The sequence below is a fragment of the Capra hircus genome, chromosome 25, assembly GCF_001704415.2.
Source record: "Capra hircus breed San Clemente chromosome 25, ASM170441v1, whole genome shotgun sequence".
NCBI lineage: Eukaryota > Metazoa > Chordata > Mammalia > Artiodactyla > Bovidae > Capra > Capra hircus.
Genome location: NC_030832.1, coordinates 17,943,873 through 17,966,173, shown reverse-complemented (window position 1 = coordinate 17,966,173; position 22,301 = coordinate 17,943,873). Strand labels below are relative to the sequence as shown.

At 42.8% G+C, this 22,301-nt stretch overlaps 1 protein-coding gene across 6 annotated transcripts in view; it reads right to left on the bottom strand.

The window, feature by feature from the left end:
* The window catches only part of ACSM5 (acyl-CoA synthetase medium-chain family member 5), a 31,978-nt gene continuing 26,569 nt past the window's right edge, over window positions 16,893–22,301 (bottom strand). For all 6 annotated transcript variants that reach the window (XM_013974929.2, XM_013974932.2, XM_018040986.1 and 3 more), the window contains 4 exons: window positions 20,886–21,013; window positions 20,701–20,800; window positions 17,983–18,102; window positions 16,893–17,619 (listed from right to left, as the gene is read on the bottom strand). In XM_013974929.2, coding sequence (XP_013830383.2) covers window positions 17,503–17,619; window positions 17,983–18,102; window positions 20,701–20,800; window positions 20,886–21,013 — 465 coding nt within the window. In that variant the 3' untranslated portion in view covers window positions 16,893–17,502. The remainder of the gene's footprint in view (window positions 17,620–17,982; window positions 18,103–20,700; window positions 20,801–20,885; window positions 21,014–22,301) is intronic.

Sequence of the window (22,301 nt, the reverse complement as noted above, 5' to 3'; positions counted from 1 at the left end):
GGGAGATGAGAGTCCACAGAATGATAAGGCAGCTTGTTCTAGCACTGTCTGGGTGTTGGCTGGGGGTATTCTTGTCGTACTACTACTTGGAGAAACAAACTTAAGAAAGTTAAGATTAATAGAAGTAGGAAAGCTGCTAGGGGGGCTAGCCAGGAGAACCAGGTCCAGACATTGGTTTGTGACATTAATGTTTGTCTATATATGGGAAGATGCAAGAATTTGGACTCATAAAAATCTCTACCTGAAAACATCTGACTATCTGAAGGCCTGTTTTTCCAGGGTTTTCCCAGAGCACAGAGTGCCTTATTTTTTGTCTCCTCCCTGAACTCCTTTCAAGAGGGTATTGAAGGTCAGCATCTTATAGTGGTCATATTTAATCTTTGTAGAGGCAGCTGGCAAGGGCCAACTACCAGTCAGCAGGGCCCCTTCATAGCCACATATTTGACCATGTTTTGGGGGCATTTCATAGTCATTGTGTCCCATGGTGCTGGGAAGGCTCATTCCCAGGTCTAACAAAGATTCTATTAACAGGCCACTCAATGTATTGTCACTAGACCAGGCCTTGTAAGCAGCAAAAGTCTCTGAACCATACCTGTCTTAAACTAGCCTCTTGGAGTAGGAAAATATTTCCTCTTGTTGCTTCTTCCCATATCTAGAGTTACATTATTATAATTATTGATCTCATATGGAACTGCATATCAGCATTTTATCACAGGCTCAGTCACACATTTGGTAACATAAGAAATAATCTTCTGAAGCAAGCTACATGGAAAATAATACAGCTAGCAGTTATTAGTAAAGTCACAAGCAAGAATTTAAGTCAAGAACTTTAACAGGATATAGCCCAGTATATCCCAGTTCATCTGACTCAGTTAAATGATTATAGACAACTGTTAAACTCCTGGTTATACATCATGGAGCATCTGACCTTTATCCACGGATTGGTTACTGAGATAAGCTTTAAAAAAATCTATGAGTGTCCTTTTTAATAACTTAATTAAGCCTTTCAGCAATGTAACATAACAAAGAACTATCTCAGAAGTGAGTATTAGTAAGCACAGGCCTTAATTAAAAGAACTAGAATTTAATATTCAGTGGAAACATAATTTTTTTCTTTTTCTGGAGAATACATTGTGAAGGCATTAACACTGTAGCCAGATAAGGCTTTCACCCATCAAATAAAAATGCAGTCAGTCAGGGAGCCAGGAAAAGCCAAGCGGTTGTCTCGGATTTCCTATAGCCCTGGTTCTTTGATTTTTGGCTGTTGTTCATCCATTTTTAATTTCCTGACATAGGACCAAACTATTGCCATCTTTTAAGGACATCAAGATAGCAAAAGTCTAACTAACAGGTTATTTTTGTTGTTGTTGAAGCAGAATGGGAATTGTCTACATGTACCATAATCTTAAATAATGTTTATTTACTTTGCCAAAGTAACAAAAATATTTAAAAAACAAACATAAATCACTTAAAGGCAAAAAATTCATAATCTGTTGTTGAAAGATGTATTTTAAGAAAACTTTGTTCTCTAAACAGAGAGAAGACCAAATCTCAGTCTGGTACAAGCTTACTGTAAATAACAAAATTTGTTTATCTGTTAAATCTTAGAAAGTCTTTTTCATAAATCTTGAAGAATTAGCAGTATTTTTCTAAAGGCATGAGAGTAAAACCATAGAAGGTGTGTTTAAAATGTAATTCTATTGCATTTGACAAAGAAACATGGTTAAAACACTTTAACATGATAACTAGAATTATAATTGACCATATTTTATCAGGGCATATCAGATCAATATGAATTTCATTTAATTTTAGGATATCGATATTAGTAACATCAACCATACAGTATAGTGTGAAAAGATTTATCACCCATTTAACAGTACTTACCAAGTAATTTAACATGTCCAATGAACCAAGCTAGCTTAATAGCTCTTTGGGATGTCTCAAGGGCCCTCTGAAGCATCCCAAAGTTAGCTAGAAGTCAAGTGTTTTGGGAAGTTTTGTCAATAAATGTCAAAAGGGTTTATAACACTCAGTCAGGTAGGATCATAAAAGTTACTGTGAAATAATAGTTATTTACTTAGCTAAAGTTAACAAAATATTTTAAAGGTAAATACAGTTTCAGTTCAGTTCAGTCACTCAGTCGTGTCCGACTCTTTGCGACCCCATGAATCGCAGCACGCCAGGCCTCCCTGTCCATCACCAACTTCCAGAGTTCACTCAGACTCATGTCCATCGAGTCAGTGATGCCATCCAGCCATCTCATCCTCTGTCATCCCCTTCTCCTCCTGCCCTCAATCCTTCCCAGCATCAGAGTCTTTTCCAATGAGTCAACTCTTCACATGAGGTAGCCAAAGTACTGGAGTTTCAGCTTTAGCATCATTCCTTCCAAAGAAATCCCAGGGTTGATCTCCTTCAGAATGGACTGGTTGGATCTCCTTGCAGTCCAAAGGACTCTCAAGAGTCTTCTTCACCACCACAGTTCAAAAGCATCAATTGTTCGGCGCTCAGCCTTCTTCACAGTCCAACTCTCACATCCATACATGATCACAGGGAAAACCATAGCCTTGACTAGACGGACCTTAGTCAACAAATTAATGTCTCTGCTTTTGAATATACTATCTAGGTTGGTCATAACTTTCCTTCCAAGAAGTAAGCGTCTTTTAATTTCATGGCTGCAGTCACCATCTCCAGTGATTTGAGAGCCCAGAAAAATAAAGTCTGACACTGTTTCCACTGTTTCCCCATCTATTTCCCATGAAGTGATGGGACCGGATGCCATGATCTTCATTTTCTGAATGTTGAGCTTTAAGCCAACTTTTTCAGTCTCCTCTTTCACTTTCATCAAGAGGCTTTTGTGTTCTTCTTCACTTTCTGCCATAAGGGTCATGTTATCTGCATATCTGAGGTTATTGATATTTCTCCTGGCAATCTTGATTCCAGCTTGTGTTTCTTCCAGTCCAGCGTTTCTCATGATGTACTCTGCATAGAAGTTAAATAAGCAGGGTGACAATATACAGCCTTGATGTACTCCTTTTCCTATTTGGAACAAGTCTGTTGTTCCATGTCCAGTTCTAACTGTTTATTCCTGGCCTGCATACAGATTTCTCATGAGGCAGGTGAGGTGGTCTGGTATTCCCATCTCTTGAAGAATTTTCCACAGTTTATTGTGATCCACACAGTCAAAGGCTTTGGCATAGTCAATAAAGAAGAAATAGATATTTTTCTGGAACTCTCTTGGTTTTTCCATGATCCAGCGGATGTTGGCAATTTGATCTCTGGTTCCTCTGCCTTTTCTAAAACCAGCTTGAACAACAGGGAGTTCATGGTTCACATATTGCTGAAGCCTGTCTTGGAGAATTTTGAGCATTACTTTACTAGCATGTGAGATGAGTGCAATTGTGCTGTAGTTTGAGCATTCTTTTGCATTTCCTTTCTTTGGGATTAGAATGAACACTGACCTTTTCCAGTCCTGTGGTCACTGCTGAGTTTTCCAAATTTGCTGGCATATTGAGTGCAGCACTTTCACAGCATCATCTTTCAGGATTTGAAACAGCTCAACTGGAATTCCATCACCTCCTCTAGCTTTGTTCATAGTGATGCTTTCTAAGGCCCACTTGACTTCACATTCCAGGATGTCTGGCTCTAGATGAGTGATCACACCATCATGATTATCTGAGTCGTGAAGATCTTTTTTGTACAGTTCTTCTGTGTATTCTTCTGTGTATACCTCTTCTTAATATCTTCTGCTTCTGTTAGGTCCATACCATTTCTGTCCTTTATCGAGCCCATCTTTGCATGAAATGTTCCCTTGGTATCTCTAATTTTATTGAAGAGATCTCTAGTCTTTCCCATTCTGTTCTTCTCCTCTATTTCTTTGCGCTGATCGCTGAAGAAGGCTTTCTTATCTCTTCTTGCTATTCTTTGGAACTCTGCATTCAAATGCGTATATCTTTCCTTTTCTCCTTGCTTTTCGCTTCTCTTCTTTTCACAGCTATTTGTAAGGCCTCCCCAGACAGCCATTTTGCTTTGTTGCATTTCTTTTCCATGGGGATGGTCTTGATCCCTGTCTCCTGTACAATGTCACGAACCTCTGTCCATAGTTCATCAGGCACTCTATCTATCAGATCTAGGCCCTTATATCTATTTCTCACTTCCACTGTATAATCATAAGGGATTGGATTTAGGTCATACCTGAATGGTCTAGCGGTTTTCCCTACTTTCTGCAATTTGAGTCTGAATTTGGTAATAAGGAGTTCATGATCTGAGCCATAGTCAGCTCCTTGTCTTGTTTTTGCTGGCTGTATAGAGCTTCTCCATCTTTGGCTGCAAAGAATATAATCAATCTGATTTTGGTGTTGACCATCTGGTGATGTCCATGTGTAGAGTCTTCTCATGTGTTGTTGGAAGAGGGTGTTTGCTATAAATGAGTTTAAAGTAAGCGGATGCAAAACTTGAATTTGGCCTGTCTCTGTTAAAAGGATATACTTTCTTCAGATGTTGAAGAGCTTCACTGAAAAGTGAAAGTGAAGTCGCTCAGTCGTGTCAGACTCTTCGCAACCCCATGGACTGCAGGCTACAAGGCTCCTCCGTCCATGGAATTTTCCAGGCAAGAGTACTGGAGTGGGTTGCCATTGCCTTCTTCTTAGTCAGTCCTAACCATGCACAAAACTTTTTTAGGGTCCATTTTCCATAAACCTTTTAATTACTTTCTGTAACAACCACCTGTAAGTCAGACCTACTTTCTTTTCACTTTTTAAAATGCATTTTTGTTTTTCATATCTTCTTTATTAAAAACATGCATCTTACGTCCCTATTAGATTAGCAAACAAACATTAATACTAGATATTTAATATTGAATAGTTCCCAGTTTACATTAACCTGAAATTTATTTAGGTTAATTTTTCTTGTATTTAAAATTGTTTAATTTGTAAGTGCTTACTTTTCTTTAGGCCAATTAAATTAGAACTCATTTACAACTTCAACAATATTATAAGGAAAAAAAAGACATACACGGAGACATACATAAATCCAGACAGACAGACAGAGATCTTATAGTTTTCTGTTTGAAATTTAAAATATCTCTTTGACTCCTTTTTTTTCTTTGCTTGAAGTTGTAATTTGCTCAAGGCTGAGGCCTCAGGCAAAGCGGGCTGTGTATTTCAAGGGCATGGAAAGGGTTAACTTCAAGCTTTTTCCTAGGCAGGGCTTTTAACAAGCTAGTTGTTTTTAATTGCATATGCAAAAAGAATTGGTTTTGCAGTTTCCAAAGGGAAAAATTTCTTTGTGTTCAATTGGCAATCATACACTCACAATCATGCAGTGGCTATCACAATGCCTCCCTTCTCCCAAGTCCCCAGTTTTCCTTAACTGTTGCTCACTTCCTGGGAGCTCCAAGGAGGTTATCAGTCACAATGCCTCCCTTGTCCTGAGTCCTCAGTTCTCCCTATCTAATGCTCCCATCCTGGGAACTCAGTCTGTCTGGGAGGTACCTCCTGGGAGGTATCAGTCTCCTCTTCTACTCACTGGGGTAGGACCTAACTGGGGACTGGCCCCGGGGCCTTACCTGATCCTGTGGCCATTCCTGCTGGGTTGGTCTATCCCGCCAATGAGTCCAGTCAGGGCTCAGCCTTCTAGAGAGTCAGAACATCGGTCTGAAAGAGAACCCAGAATACTGTCAGGTGGTGGGCCTCCTTGTTTGTCTCGGGTTGCTTTGCTCCACCCTGGCTGAGCCACCAATTTGGCAGCTCAAGGGGCTGGCATGGTTGGAATCTCACTGGGGCCTCCAGAAATGTTGCAGAAACCAGTAATCGAGAAACCAAGCACCACACTCGGAGAGTTGGAGAACTCAGGTTTATTACACCAGTGGGCCCAGAGGAGTTAACACTCCAAGCTCTGAGCCCTGAACCAAGCATTTTTATAGACAATCTATAGTGGGCAACACTAGCTGCCAATAGGCTGTTTTAAACTAAGGGGTTTGGTGCTCAGGAGCAGCAGTCAAGATGGGGAGGGACATGCCTGACCTTTACATGGACAGGGATGATTAAGCATGTTTGCAGGGACTGGGCAATTGCAAAGAGCAGGATAAGGGTGAATAAGATAAGCTTCAGTTCCTAGTATTGTAAGTCCCCACTTTCTGAGCCTATGTGACCTGTGTGGTCCAGACTTTGCAAGGAGCAAGCTGAGTTACAGAGGCAGAACAAGCAGGAGGTTATGTAAAATTTTAACTTTTCCTCTTCAGAAAAGCACTAAATCATTTCATGGTGACACCAGCTCCTCTTAACTAACAGAAAAGTTTTTGTAAAAGAAACACTTGATTGCATGGAACTCCCTCACCTCTTTGTGTTACCGAGTCCAAGCTCACTGTGTTCATCACATAGTAGGCCAATAAATCTGAGAGATGAGGGGTTGAGGCAAGGAAGAGACTTTATTCAGGGAGTCACTGACCAAGAAAATAGCAGGCTAGTGCTCAAAATAGCCTGGGGTCTGGATGCCAAGTCCTTTGGTAGAGTCAGAGAGAAAGATGCAGTGTGGAACTAAAGTCCAAAGGCAGAAGAGAGAGGAAGAGGCAGTGGGGAAGTAAAGTGAAAGGGTCTTCAGTCTTGCAAAACATCTCCAAGGGAATGGCCAGTCTTTGGAAGGGGTGTGTTAATTTCCTCTGTTCAAAGTTTGGCAGGGTCACTTATCTCCCTATAAGGTGAACATAGGCACTTTAGTTTACAAATAGGTAGACGGGTAAGCTCCTTTTAAGCAAGCCTCTATGTATGATTATCCACTCCAGTACTATTGCCTGGAAAATCTCGTGGACAGAGGAGCCTGGTAGGCTACAGTCCATGGGGATCACAAAGAGTCAGACATGACTGAGCAACTTCACTTCACTTCACATGTATGATTATAAAATAATAAAAGCAACAAAAAGCAAGCCAAAGAAACAGGTTCCAACATGAAGTCAGAATTGGCTTCTTCTCTGCAACATTTGGAACAGTTTCTCAGAGCTGTCTCAGGACAGCACTCAGCTCTGAGAAACTGCTCCAAAGAGATAGACAGGGAAAGGTCAATATATATGTGATTTTGGTGAAGGAGAAGTTCATGTAATCAAGCACATATTTTTGCAAAAGATTTAGTTAGTCATGAGGAGCAGATGTCACCATGAAAGTGTTACCAAGTCCAAGCTCACTCTGCTTGCCACATGAATCTGAGACACAAGGAATTGGGGCAAGGAATATGACTTTGGAAAGCCAGCTGAATGAGAAGATTGAAGAGTAGTATCTCAAAATAGCCATCTTACTAGAGGCTGGATACCAGATTCTTTTATAGAACAGAGATGGCGGGCGGAGGGGGCGGGTGGTGTGAGAAAATAAAGCAAAAAGGCAAAGTAGAGAGACAATGAGAAGGTAAAAAGGGCCATAAGTGTTGCAAAATGTCTCTGGGAACAGCCAGCCTCAGGGAAGGGATGTATTAATCTCTTTTTTCTTGCAGCTATTCACAGGTGGCAGGATCAGATTATTTCTCTGTGACCTGAAAAAAAGGCACTTTAGTGCCACAGTCAGGCAGAAGGGCAGGATTCTCTGAGGCAGGACTTTTTGTATGATTATAATAACAAAAGCAAAGGAAAGCAAGTGAATGAAACAGCTCCAACATGGAGCCAGAATGGGGTTTTCCCTGCAACAAAGGAATTTAGTGCTTTTCCAGATAAGAGGAGATGCAAGAACGGGGCTCATTAAAATCTTCTCCTAAAAATATCAAACTATCTGAAGACCTAGTCTGTCAGTTTTCCAAAGCACAGAGTGTCTCAGTCTTAATCTCCACTCTAAACTCCCTCTTGGGCTTGTTGAAGGTCATCAGCCACAGCAGCACATGATTTAACCCTTGTAGAAGTAGACAGCAAATGCCAATTTGTAGTTGACAATCTGCATTAGAAAAAAAACTAACAGAACTACAGACTCCTCTTTTAATGCATAGTATATTGCTTATGGTTTATATGTGTGCATTGAAAGGTGAGTTGCTTTCCAGCACAGATGGTGTGTGGCTAAAGCTACAATCCTGATGGTAGAATAGGAATGAGTAAAGATTGAGGTGAGGATTTCAGCAGGGCCTCTAGCACAATGCTTAGCATGGAATAAATTGCTGATGAAGTGAAAACATTTGCTATTGCCTCACTACCAATGATTTTTGAGTCAGTGTGCTGGTGGCTCCCTATGGTAAGGCAGCTGAGAAGTTGCTTCTTATTTTTTGGAGCGGAACTGGACTGAGGCTACTGTGAGAGTAGCCTGAGGGCCTCATTGTGTTGGAGGAGAGGGAGGGCGAGTGGTCCTAAGGGGAAGGGAAGGGAACTGAGTTTTCTCCACCTTTTATTATCTTTGCCTAGTTCAGACTGAAGTGTGAAAAAGGGCCCTGAGTGGAGAGCTTTGAATACAAGTGGAGAACATACTGCTTCAGCCCAGGGTGTAGGGAAATGGAGCCCAGTGAACATCAGCCCAGCATGCAAGGCAGCTGAGGCTTAGAGAAGAAAGCAGTGTAACCACAATGACAGAAATGATAAGTGCTGCCTCCCCAGGTGTGATTTCCAGGCTTTCAGGGAACTGACATTTTGGAGCTTATTAGGAATTCCAGGAGCACCCAACCAAGACTACAAGCCTCAGTACTAGAGCACTGGTGACGTGAGTTGGACATGCATGTTTTCTTTGCCTCTGGTGACCCCTCCTGTTAGCTGTTGTGCAAATTGCCAAAGTCCTCTGAACTTCCACCTTCACACAATAATAAAGCAAATTTGCCCAGTCCAGGAATGTCATAAAGAAAAGATATAAAAACAAGTTTTTTCTTTTTTAAGGACTACTGAAGTTTTAGGAGGTATGTTTCTCTGCTGCAAACCTTCAGTGTCTCCCTAGCACTCACAGAAGAACAAAATTCCTAAACCAGACTATCCCGAATCAATAGTGAATCAGTAACTGAGATATTTTTTCCTTATGACTAGCAGCAATCTTATGCTGAGATGTGCACTTGTGTGCACATACCCTTTCACCAAAATCGTATATATACTGATCTCCCCCCTACCTCTTCTGAGCAATTCCTCAGAACAATCTGTGAGACTGCCCCTGAGCTATAATCCTCAGGAAGCCTCCAAATAAAACTGAAATTTACAGTTTTTACATGCATTTTTATTTCAATTGGCATATCTATAAAATGAGAGTATTATCAATACCTGCCCGACAGGATGGTTGAGAATTTAAAAATTTAGAATTGAGCTGAGTGTACTCAGCTCAACTGAGCTGCTGTTATTAGAAACATGAAACCTGTCTTTTCCAAACCAAGCTGTTTGCACATGCTGTATCCTGTGTTCAGAAAGCTCGTTCCTAATTTTCTTAGTTTACTTCACTTTTCCTTTGATACCAGCTCACTGGGAACTTCCTTATAGAAATTGATCTCGAAACCCTGAGTCCTCTCTATTCTCGATCAGTCTCCCAATCTGTGTTTTAACAGTACTCTTTGCTTCATGACATTTTTCACATCCAAGCCTCATTTGCATTATTCTTTGATGGATAACATCAACCTCACCATTGGATGCAAACTCCACAAGGGTAGTGTTGAAGAGGGAAACAGAACAGGCTCCATCTTGAAAGCAGGATTCCATCTTGGGCCCAACAGTGGACTTTGAGCTATATGTCCAGTATCTATGGAAAGGACATACCAACTGGAAAATCAGACCCCCTGGATGGAAGAGCCCCAGGGCTCGTACCTAGACTCGCTGTCTCCTTAAAGAATGCCCTAATTGTTTGTGTAACCAAATAGAATCATAAATTCTATTATGCTTTTTGGGGTATGACCACAGGCCTATTGATAATTGTCCACTATTAACTACTTAGGCCTAAGGCATATGAATCACGGGTTACCTTTGACTGTTTTTTCTTTTCCTTTGTTCAGACTAGTTTCAGGGAATTTGGGGAGGTGGGTTTGGGCACATACACTTAGGGTATATAAGGTTTTCAGAAAAACTGGTTGGGGTCCTTGGCTAAGAGGAGACTCTGCCTTTGGCCTGCTAGTGTAATAAACTGCACTCCACTATCTGCACTGTCCTTCTGAGTTTGTTTCCCAGAATGTGTGGCTGCAACATTTCGTGCACTGGCCAGAAAACTTCTCACTTTGAGGAGACAATTCCCATTTGGGAGTACTCCAAGGCCTTGCAGCTCGAATCTTCTAGAAGGGGGGTGGCATCTCACCCTTCTGGAAGGATTCTGTTTCTCAACGCCCGGACCTTTCATGTTAGCAGGTAGTGGACAGCAGCATGGGAACTGAGCGCTCAGGTGAGGAGGAACCCACCCATTAGGGTGGAAGAGGGGGCCTGATCATCCCCCTGGGAGGGACTAGATGGGGCATGGGACCCACAGGAGACTGGAAGAGGGAGGTGGTGGCAATTGCTTGGTGCACAGGTTGACGAGCGTGTTAGGGTTTAGGAAGGAAATTTATGAATGTCATTTAGGAGGTGGTGTCCATGCTGTCTTAGGGAAAATTATTACCAAGCTATCGCCAAGGGATTGTTAGGAGAAGAAATTTGGTCTTTGTGTGCTTGTATTCTGCCCTCCCCAAGGAGCTGTCCCATCTGCTGTGAAACTCTTGACCCCCTTGGAATTGTCAGGCTAGAAGGTGGGGGATACATAAGTGAGTACGAATTGGCTTTTCTGGAGATGGCCTGGGATGTGGGACATTTAACCCATCTGTGTTTTCATCTGCACCTATCAAAACCATCAAGGCAGAATGGACTTTAAAAGTTAAGGGAGAAACAGTCTTGGACCACGTGGTATTCCGGTTTGGTCGTGCCAACTGGCAGGTGAAGACACGCCAATCCCCCTTCTCCCTCTGGGGCCTGGAAGGTAAGGCTCTTCTCACCCCAATTAGGAAGGAGGCGGAGTGGCAATATAAGTGTTTCATTGAGTAGAAATATCAGAAGTACATAGGGTACAGAGAACTTTGTAGACTGAATGAAAAGGAAAAGTAGAAGGTCTGAAAAGGTAAGCAAGATGGGGGGAAGTAAATCTAAGGCAACTGTATTGGAGTGCATGATTAAAAATTCAAAGAAGGGATTTGGAGTAGACTATGGGGTGAAGATGACACCTAACCACCTCCACAGACTCTGTGAGGTCGAAGCCCCCTGTGGGAATATGATGGCCACCAGAGGACACCATAAACTTAAAAATAGTGGAAGCAGTCTATACAGTAGTCACAGGAGAGCCAGGACACCCAGATCAATATCCATATACTGACTCATGGCTAGGGTTAGCTCAAGACCATCCTACTTGGGCAAGGTTCTGTATCCAAAAGGGAAAGGGAAAAATATTAATGGCACAAAAAATGACTGATGATAAAAAAGGATTTGGACGGGGATGACCTGACTCCTCCCCCATACTGGATAATGATGCCCCTGCCACCCAGTGCTCCACCAGGACCAGAGGCTGCCTTAATGCCCGATCCAGGGCCAGGTGAACTTCCTGCAGCAGCTGCTGCTCCTCTGCCAGCTCTCCCAGAGATCTTAGAGCTGCCATTTCAGCAGACTCTGATCTCAGCAATGAAGACCTCTGGTCAACACCCCCACGATTCTACCTCAGCCAGACTTCCTAGATTGTATCCACCTCTCCCGGTGAGTACTGATGGGAAGGGGGAAGAAAACGCAAGAATTAGACGGAGGCTGCACTCTGCCAAGGAACAGGGGGAAAAACCCCACTACAGATGCCCCTCAGAGACCTATAGCAGCTCCAGTTCAGGATACATGTGGGCACTACCATCAGCCCCCTGTAGCCTATTATTACCAGCCATTTTCCTCCACAGATGTATTAAACTGGCAGACACACACTCCACCATACTTAGGGGAGCCACAAGCCATGATTAGGCTAATGGAGACTATCTTTCAAACCCACCGCCCTACATGGGATGATATAATTCAACTACTAGTCTCCCTTTTCAGCACTGAGGAAAGACACAGGATCCTAACTGATGCCAGAAAATGGTTAAGAGAAATGACATTGGGGTACTGCAAACCCGCAGCGGTGGGCAGAACTAGCCACCCCCAATGAGAGGCCCAATTGGGATTGTAAACCAGAGGAAGGGAGGGGCCACCTGGAGGAATAATGGGCAGTTAATTTACAAGGCCTCAAGAGGGGGTCCTGAAAACCTATGAATATGGCAAAACCCTCTGAAGTGATTCAAAGGGAAACTGAATCACCCTCTGAGTTCTACAAAAGACTGTGCAAGGCCTATAGACTTTATACACCAATAGAGAGGCCGCTGGGTCTCAGATGGTGATAAATGAAGCCTTTGTGTCTCAAGCCTACCCCAAAAATGTCAGATGGGGGGGACACCAAGTGACTCATGAATTTTTATACATCCCTGAATGTCCAGTACCTTTGTTGGGAAAAGACTTGCTGTCTAAACTGGGGGGCACAAGTGATGCCCACTCCTCAAATGAAACATCTACTCTTCGAGTGGGCTCAACCACCTATTTACTCTCACTCTCAGTAACCCCTTGAGATGAATGGAGGTTGCACAATCTCCTGGAAGGGAAACCGGACTCACTAAACAGTCGAGAGAGAGAGAGAGAGAGAGAGAGAGAGAGACAGAGAGAGAGAGAGAGAGAGAGAAAGTTAACTCAACAGTTCCCTGAGGTCTGGGTGGAAGACAACACCCCTGGGCTTGCAGAACAACAAGTCTCAGTGGTACTAGAACTCAAACCCAGTACAATTACATCAGCACTTACCTTGGGCCTGCCAGACCTTGTTAAGCCATTTACTGTTTACGCAACTGAAAAGGACAAGGTGGCTATGGGAGTGTTGCCCCAGACTATGGGACATGGGACAGATCTGTAGCTTATCTCTCAAATCGGCTGAACAATGTTGCCAATGGGTGGCCAGGATGGTGGGCAGTTGCTGTGGTTGCCTTCTAGTCTGGGAGGCAACTAAGCTGACTTTGGGCTGAGATTTGATTGTAAGTCCTGCATGAAGTCAACACTCTCTTGTGAGGGCACCCCCCTTCTAAATGGCTTTTGACATCCTGGATTACTCAATACCAGGGACTGTTATGTGAGAACATCCATTTAATATTGAGCCATACATCAGGCCCTGAAGCTGGCCACTCTCCTTCCTGTGGGAGAATGTGAGCCCTCTCATGATTGCAAGGAAATCCTAGAAGAAGTTTATGCCAGCAGACCTGACTTGAGAGACCAGCCAATCCAAGACCCAGATTTGGTCCTGTACACCAATGGCACCAGCCTGGTGAAACAAAGACAGTGACTGTCAGGATATGCAGTAGTCATGGAAGAAACCATCGTTGAGGCTAGCTCTCTGCCATCACACTAGTCTGCTCAATGGGCCGAACTATATGCTCTAATCTGGGCCCTCCAGCTGTCAAAAGGTAAGAAGACAAACATTTACACAGACTCCGATATGCTTCTGCCACACTACATGTACATGGGGCTCTGTATAAGAAGAGAAACTTTTTGACATCTAGTGAAAAAGATATTAAAAACAAAGAAGAAATCTTGACTCTATTAAATGCTGTATGGGAACCTGAAAAGGTAGCAGTGATGCATTGTTGGGGTCACCAAAAGGAAGACACCCCACAAACACGGGGAAACTGACTAGCAGATAAAGCTGCAAAACATACAGCTGAGAAATTTGGGGCTGCTGGTGGGAGATCTATTAGAACATTTGTACTCTCAAAAATGCCTGAGTTAACTTTGACAGTCCCACAGTGTCCCACAGTATCCCCCATCCCAAGACCAGCTGGCTGAAGCAGAAAGAGCCACCAAAAATGAAAAAGGTTGGTGGGAACTGCTGGATGGCAGGTTACTGGTACCCAAGGCATTAGCCCCCACACTGGCATTTTAGGTACACCAGGCAACTCCCTTGGGATATGACAGAATGGAAGAATTAATTTAAAAATATTTCTTAATTCTACGACTTTCCTCCTTATGTAGAATGGAATCCTGGGGCTGTTCGGGTTGCTCACAGGTCAGTGCTGCCCCTGGATGTAAACAAAAACCTCCAGGAATGCAGTTAAAAGGCACTCCACCCTGTGAACATTTAGAAGTGAGCTTTACTGAGATGAAACACTGTAGACACTACCGTTATTTACTGGTCATGGTATGTACCTTCTCAGGATGGGTGGAGGCCTTCTCCACCTGAACTGAAAAAGCAAATAAAGTGGCTCGCTGTCTGCTTCAAGAAATAATCCCCAGATTCGGGTTCCCAACCAGTATAGGACCAGACAATGGCCCTGCCTTAGTAGCTAACTTAATTCAACAGGTATGTAAACTCTAAATATCAAGTGGAAACTACACACAGCATATAGGCCCCAGAGTTCTGGGGTGGTGGAGTGAACCAACCGGACACTTAAAGAGACGCTCTCCAAATGGATCATAGAGACTGACTGCTCCTGGGTGGACTTGCTTCCGATGGCTCTGCTCAGACTCAGGGTGACACCATGGTCCCATGGCTATTCTCCATATGAAATTGTGTGTGGGAGATCCCCTCCCATAATAAAAGAGGTGTCAACAAATTTGCCTCAGGTAAGGGGGGATGAGATTTCACAGCAGATGGAACAACTGGGTAAGGTAATAAGTCAGGTAACTAAGTTTGTACAAGGGTGTGGGTCAAGGACTGGAAACACAACTCCTTGGCCCCACATTGGAAGGGTCCATATACTATTGTTCCAACCACTTCTACAGCAGTTAAAGTTTCAGGTGTCACTCCCTGGATCCACAATGTGAGGGTGTAGAGAGCATACCACACAGACCTGGAGGATGCCAAGTGGACTATAAAAAAGGACCCCACTGATCCCTGTGAAACCAAGATCATCTTAAAGAAGAAAAAGAGATGAAGCTCTACAATCAACTGCTGCTACAAGGACTTGCCAGTATCATCTTGAGACTAAACATAGTTTCAGCACAAGGAGGGACCTATGCTATAATTAAATTTGAATGTTGTGTATATATTCCTGATTTATCTGGCTATATATCAGCCACCCTAGATGACGTGAAAGGTCAGGTAAAAGCTATGTCTGCTGGTAATATTCCTTTTTGAACTTCGGTCCTATCTTGGGTGAAGGGTGATTGGTGGAAAACTATATTTACAATTGTTATAGTTTCCTTGATAGTTCTGCTTTGTGGACCCTGCATTTTACAATGTATTATGAACTTTGTAACCCAAAGCTTGGTATCATTCTCCCAAACTGGTGGTCGGAGAGCTAGGGTGCAATATATACCTATGAATGATGCTCATACTATGAGTTAAGAGTATCAAGAGGGGGGAATGAAGGAGGAAACAGACAGAACAGGCTCCATCTTGAAAGCAGGACTCCATCTTGGGCTGGACTATGGACTTTGATCTATATGCCCAGTATCTATGGAAATGACATACCAACTAGAAAGCCAGACCTTCCCCTCCCCAACCCCCCACTGATGGAAGAGCCCCAGGGCTCATACCTAGACTCTCTGTCACCTAAAAGAATACCCTAATTATCTGTGTAACCAAAGAGAATCATAAATTTATTATGCTTATTAGGGTATGACCATAAGCCTATTGATAATTGTCCACTGTTAACTACCTAGGCCTAAGGCATATGAATCACGGGTTATCTTTGACTGTATATTTCTTTTCCTTTGTTCAGACTAGTTTCAGGGAATTTGGGGAGGTGGGTTTCGGCATGTACACCTAGGGTATATAAGGTTTTCACAAAAACTGGTCAGGGTCCTTGGCCAAGAGGAGACTCTGCCTTGGGCCTGCTGGTGTAATAAACTGCACTCCACTATCTGCATTGTCCTTCTGAGTGAGTTTGTTTCCTGGAACGTGTGGCTACAACAGTGTCATGGGCCAAATTATGTCCCCTTAAAATTTACATGCTGAAGTCCTAACCCCCAGACCTCTGAAGGTAGTTGTATTCACAATGGGGACCTAAAAACATGATTAAGTGAAAATGAAGTCATAAATTTGGGTCCTTAATCCAATATAACTATTGTTCTTATAAAAAGAGATTGGGATACAGACATGCACAAAGAAGAGGCTATGTGAAGACCCATGAGAAGGTAACCATCTACAAATCAAGGGGAGAGGCCTCAGACTGAAACCAATCCTGCCAACACCTTGATCGGGATTTACAGGATGAAAAGCTGAGGAAATAAATCTCTTTCATTAAAGCTGCCCAGCTCATGGTACTTTGTTATAAAAGCCCAAGTAGACTAATACAGATGACAACCAGTTGGCTTTGCTTATCCTTGTGTGTCCCCAGTCCAGGACTGAGTAGGCACTCAATAAACATTGATCAATGAGTGAATCCCAGGGACGGGGGAGCCTGGTGGGCTGCTGTCTATGGGGTCACACAGAGTCGGACACGACTGAAGCGACTTAGCAGCAGCAGCAGCAATGAGTGAATGAAAGTGCTGAGAGTCAGGTAGCAGCACTAGGATCAGTTTCCACCTGCTTCTTCTCTGCATGGTTGCTTTCAGCTGCCCAGAGCCACCCTTTCCGTTTCTGGGCTTCTGAGACCTGACTCCAGGTCCCTGTATTTTTCCTGGGTGAGACAGCATGCTAGCATTTGGAGTTTACATGTTTGTATATGGAGGAAGAACAAGATATGAGGCAGAGTGTGATATTCAGTCATCATTTCTCTAAAACAATTTTTTTCATTAAAAGCTTTAAATATACTCACTGAAAAAATTGGAAAATAAAGAAATGTAGGGAAAGGAAAAATCTATCATCCATTATTTTCAATACTCAAGAAAATTGCTGTTAACATTTAGTGTATCTTCCTCCAGTCTTTTTTCTTCTGTAGATTTTCTTTTATCATAGAAAGTTGTGGTTCCCTATTATACATATATTATTTTTATTCTGACAAAATGAATTTATCCCAAGTTTTTCTCAACACATATTTTTAATGGCCAGCTATAAAACATGTTATTGAGTTAATGTACAACAATTTAGTTAATCATTGCCCTATTACTTAGGCATTAATTCCCCACCCCCCACCCCCCATTTGTCACTGTTTTAAACAATTCTATAGTAACTATCTCTTGAATATTTTGTTTTGTAGTGATTTCCAAAGATGGAGTTTCTGAACTAAAGTTATGATTAATATTTGTGGTTCTGGAAATGATTACCAAATAGCTTTATCAAAAGGATCAAGTGGTTACACTGCCCCTGGCAGTAAGATCACAAGTGCCCCCAACACTCTGGTGACCTGTCCTTTGGAGGGCTAGCTAAAAGTTTATTAGGAAGTAAGACCAGTGGGCAACTACAGAGAATACCTCCAGACAGATGAGAAAGTCAAGCCACCAAACAGTTGCTAGATTGGGCAGTGGCTCTGAACTGGTGGTTAATAATGTTCTTTGCTTTCTTCCAGAGTCATCCAATGATGCTAAAGATGCCCATTTGGAGACTGCAATATTTTGATTTCAGTAGGGTTGAAAGGATGATGCTCCATGTGGGGATTAACCAGTAATCCCACCAGTTCCTCTTGGAAATTTCAGTGACTTATGGGACCTTTCTGGGGTTGCTTCTCATTTTCCCACTCTTGGCGTCTCAGTTTACTCCTTTGAATCTTCCCAGAAACCATCTTCGGAAGTTCTGAAACGAAGGCCATCTAGTGACCATAAAAAATAAAACCAAAAAACTCTTTACAATCATCATTTCAAAGCAAGACTTCTGTCCTGAAAGAATCATTACCCTCTGACATGTCATTGGAAAGCATCCATGATTCCTGGTTTTCCCCAAATGGCAACAATAAAAACAGCTGGCCTGGAATACATGCACTTTCCAGAAGCATTTCAGTACCACCCAGTGTGCTAAAAGAAAGGCCCAGTGAAGAAACAGGGAGAAATGGATGAAGCAGCAGCCAGAGTTACAGTCTTCACACTCCTAGTGCCTGGCCCTGAGTAGGAGTGCAGGGAGCACATACCCATTTGATTTCCCAGTTTTTCAAGCCCTAGAACTTCCAGATGTTTACCTTCCTGGGGTACTTGTATGGAGCAGTCACCCTTTTCACATGCTCCTGGAGTTCTTGGGTTAGTTTCTCTGGGTCATGCGAGGAATAGGCTGGAGAAAGAACTATAAATGCCTTTACCACCTGTTGAAAAAACCAAAACCAAACAAAGGAAAAAACAAAGAATCAGTCCCCCTATAACAACTCTTTTCTCTTTAATCTAGCCTTGCGAATAAGTGCTTACATTTACCAGCTCAACATGAAACTTTTACCAATGCCTTGGCCAGCAAGTTAGACACCAATTTTTTCTGTCGTCTGCCTTCTTAGTATCAATTATCGGAGAAGGCAATGGCACCCCACTCCAGTACTCTTGCCTGGAAAATCCCATGGCTGGAGGAGCCTGGTAGGCTACAGTCCATGGGGTTGCAAAGAGTCAGACACGACTGAGCAACTTCACTTTCACTTTTCACATTCATGCATTGGAGAAGGCAATGGCAACCCACTCCAGTGTTCTTGCCTTGAGAATCCCAGGGACGGGGAAGCCTGGTGGGCTGCCATCTATGGGGCCACACAGAGTTGGACATGACTGAAGCGACTTGGCAGCAGCAGCAGAAGCATTGGGAGTAATTATTGGGAATTATGGCTTTTATAGAGTGATTTAGAATCCTATTTACAAAACTCTTCCCCATACATGAAATGACACTGTTAGAAGCCAACATGCTTCTCTTAAGATGACAATACTTTGGAGAGGGGAGGTTCACAGACTCCTTAGGGCTCATAGTGTACCTGTGTGTGCTTAGTTACTTAGTTGTGGCTGACTCTTTGTGACTCCATGGACTGTAGTCCACCAGGATCCTCTGTCCATGGAATTTTCCAAGCAAGGGTACTGGAGTGGATAGCCATTCCCTTTTCCAGGAATCTTCCCAACTCAGGGATCGAACCCATGTCTCTTGCATTGTAGGCAGATTTGTTTTACCGTCTGAGCCACCAGGGAAGTCTTTTAGGGCTCATTACTTACAGGTTTTCCTAACTAGGAAGGCAGCTAGGAATAGGGTTGGAGAGCAGGACTGGGGGAAAATGTATACCATTTTCAAGGGGTGGTGGGTCTTTCTGAGACTGCATGTATGAGTATTTGCAATCAGCAAGGATTTTGCTGCACAGATGTTTCAGGCATCCTGAAACATCCTGGACGTTTTGCACCTTGGCTCTCTCTGCCCATATCTTTCTTGCAGGTTGCCTGTTGCTAAGGACAAGAAACAGTCCCAAACTCAGGCACAACAGAACATGGTTTCTGATGGAAACCATGGAAGAGTTCAAAGGCCAGCATACAACTCTGCCAACAATACCCTCAGCAGTGGTTCATTGTCTTTACACACATTTCAGTGGTGGACATCTCATACCATTTCAGGTGCAGATAGAACTGGCTCTTAGGAAAGGCCTTCTCTTACTGTTAAAGCTACCAAGCATTTATCAAACAGTTGCTATGTGCCAGGTTCTATTCTGAGCACTATACTTGGGTTAACTTGGAACACACAGGCATTTGTCACAGTCCCAGTTAATTTGGGGCATGCAGGACTAGGCATACTTTTCCAGGTACAGTTTCTGTACCTCATAGATGGGACTTTCATCTCCTTCACTGTTTACTAGTGGTCTCAAATTTTAGTGGGTATCAGAATCACTTGGCTAAGGGCTTCTGGTCAAAATGAAGACTCCTTAAGGCTGCATCCCCAATAATTTTGATTCAACAAGTCTCACTTTAAGTCTAGAAATCTGTATTTTAAACAAAACTCCCAGATGCAGCTGTGAGCAGTCCAGGGTCCAGACTTTGCAAATCACTCCTCTCTGCTGAGGCTTCTGAGGATGTAGCTTGATCTTGTACTAACTTTCATAAAGTAACTACAATATACTTTAGGATTATGTTGGATTTACAGCCACTGAAAAGTTCATAGGTCTGCCTATGAGTTTATTTCTCTCATACTGTCCCTTCTTCTGGGACCCATTGGAAGGTATTTGCATATTTCCTGAGAAAAGCCAGCTTATTAAAATTGGCTCATCTTTCTGATATATCATGGACTTCCCAGATGGTAACTAGTGGTAAAGAATCTGCTTGCCAATGCAGGAGACACAAGAGATGCAGGTTTGGTCCCTGGGTTGGGAAGATCTCTTGAAGTAGGAAAGGGTGTCCCACTCCAGTATTCTTGCCTGGAAAATTCCATGGGCAGAGGAATCTGACAGGCTACAGTCTATGGGGCTACAAAAAGTCAGACATGACTGAGTGAATGAGCACATCTGAGATATCAAGGTCACTTGGGATACTTATTTTGTCATCCCTCAAGTTGGCTATCCCTAGCAGGTCACAGCCAGCAGTGACCATGTTTGGTGTGCTCACTATACTCTCATCTGCAAATGGAAAAGGACCTTTTATTGGACAGGGTGAATGACAAAGCCTGCACCTGCCACCAACATCTCCATCTAATAGCCCCTTTTGGATCCAGTTCCATGTCCAGTTGACACCAAAGTGTTTATATCTTCCCACGTGTCCCTCTGGAGAGTATTTGTATCCACAAAGACATGAAGGCAATGCTTAACCAAAAGACATGTGTATTTGTCTGATGGTGGCATTTCAGGCTTTGCAGTACCTGGATGGAGTGAGATATGGGGGAACCTGGGCCTTCCGGGTTACTCTGCTGAGTGCTGGTAGGTATAGAACCAGGAGGGAATGCTCTTGGTTGGACTAGTTACCTCCCCTCTGATGGGGTCCGGGCTGCTGACCACAGCAGACTCCAGGACAGCTGGGTGCTCAGCAAGTGCACTCTCCACTTCAACAGGCCCGATTCGGTAGCTGGAAGAGAAAAACAAACTCTTTCAAGGGTCCTCCTCTCTCCTATGAAGCTTCAAAGGAAGAAGGAAAGTGTAGACAACTTGACCTTGAAGAATTGATCACGTCATCATTTCTTCCCATGAACCAAAAGTAGCCATCCTTGTCCATGTGGGCTCGGTCCCCTGTGATGTAGAAGTCCCCTTGTTCTGATGCTGCTGTCTTCTCAGGGTTGTCCTGAAAGACACAGTGAGCCCATTAAGTGCCATCTGAACACAGTCACTCAGTACATATGGCCTGAGCAGTCCTTTGCAGATGTCTGAGGACCCCTCAACAGGAAATCCAGTGGCCAAAAATCCCCACTGGACAGGGAGCTGTGAATCTGTGGGTTTTCCCTTTTTTAACTGAAAGGAAGCTGCTGGAAAATGATTAAGGACAGATACTCACTACCATCCTTAGAAGCGTCTAGGCAGCATACTTGTGGGCAGGGGGTGGGCACAGGGCTGTTAGCTCTGGTTTTTTTTTTTTAATGAATTAATTTTTTAATTGAAGGATAACTGCTTTACTGAATTGTGTTGGTTTCTGTCAAACATCGACATGAATCAGCCATAGGTATACATATGTCCTCTCCCTCTTGAATCTCCCTCCCACCTCCCTCCCCATCCTACTCCTCTAGGTTGTTTCAAAGCCCCAGTTTGAGCTCTATTTTTTCAGGATAAAAGAGCACACTGATACTCTTTGTGCTCAGCAATCACTGAAAATAGAAAGGGGATGGTTGGCAAAAGCAAGGGTAGAGGAAAGAAATAAAACATCAAATTCTGATTCTCAAAGATTTAAAGTAAAAGCTACTGCTCAGCAGGAAAAAGGAACAAGTTATTGGCACATGCAGATGAATCTCAAAAACGTGTGCTGAAAAAAATAAAGCAGACACACACAAATTAATACTTTGATTCTATTTACATAAAGTTTTTTTTTTAAAAAGGGGGAAATTACTCTTCAATGATGACAATCAATTTAGCAATTGCCTAGAGTCTAGGAGTTGACTGCAAAAGGGCACAACAGAACTTTTGGGGGAAACAAAATATTTTCTATATCTCAGTTGCCATGGTAGTTACACAGGTGAATACACATGTCAAAAGTCATTGATCTGTACATGTAACACAGGGGCATTTCATTGTATGTAAATTATACTTTTAATTTTAAAAATGCATTCTGAAAAATAAAGAAAAAGCTAAGCTATCAATACCTAAAAATAAATCTAACACAAAATCTGTAAGAAGCATATACAGAAAAGATAAAACTCTATAGGACATCAAAGAAGATATGCATAACTAGAAAGATACACTTCATATCATAAAGATGTTAATTATCCACAGATGAATCTATAAACAATGCAACTCCAACTAAAACGCTAACAGTTTCCAGAGAACCTGACAAGTTGATTCTAAACTGACTATGAAAGAAAAGAGAAATAAGAGAAAGTAGGTAAAGCATTTCTAAAGAAGTTAAGTAAGAAGGAGAAACT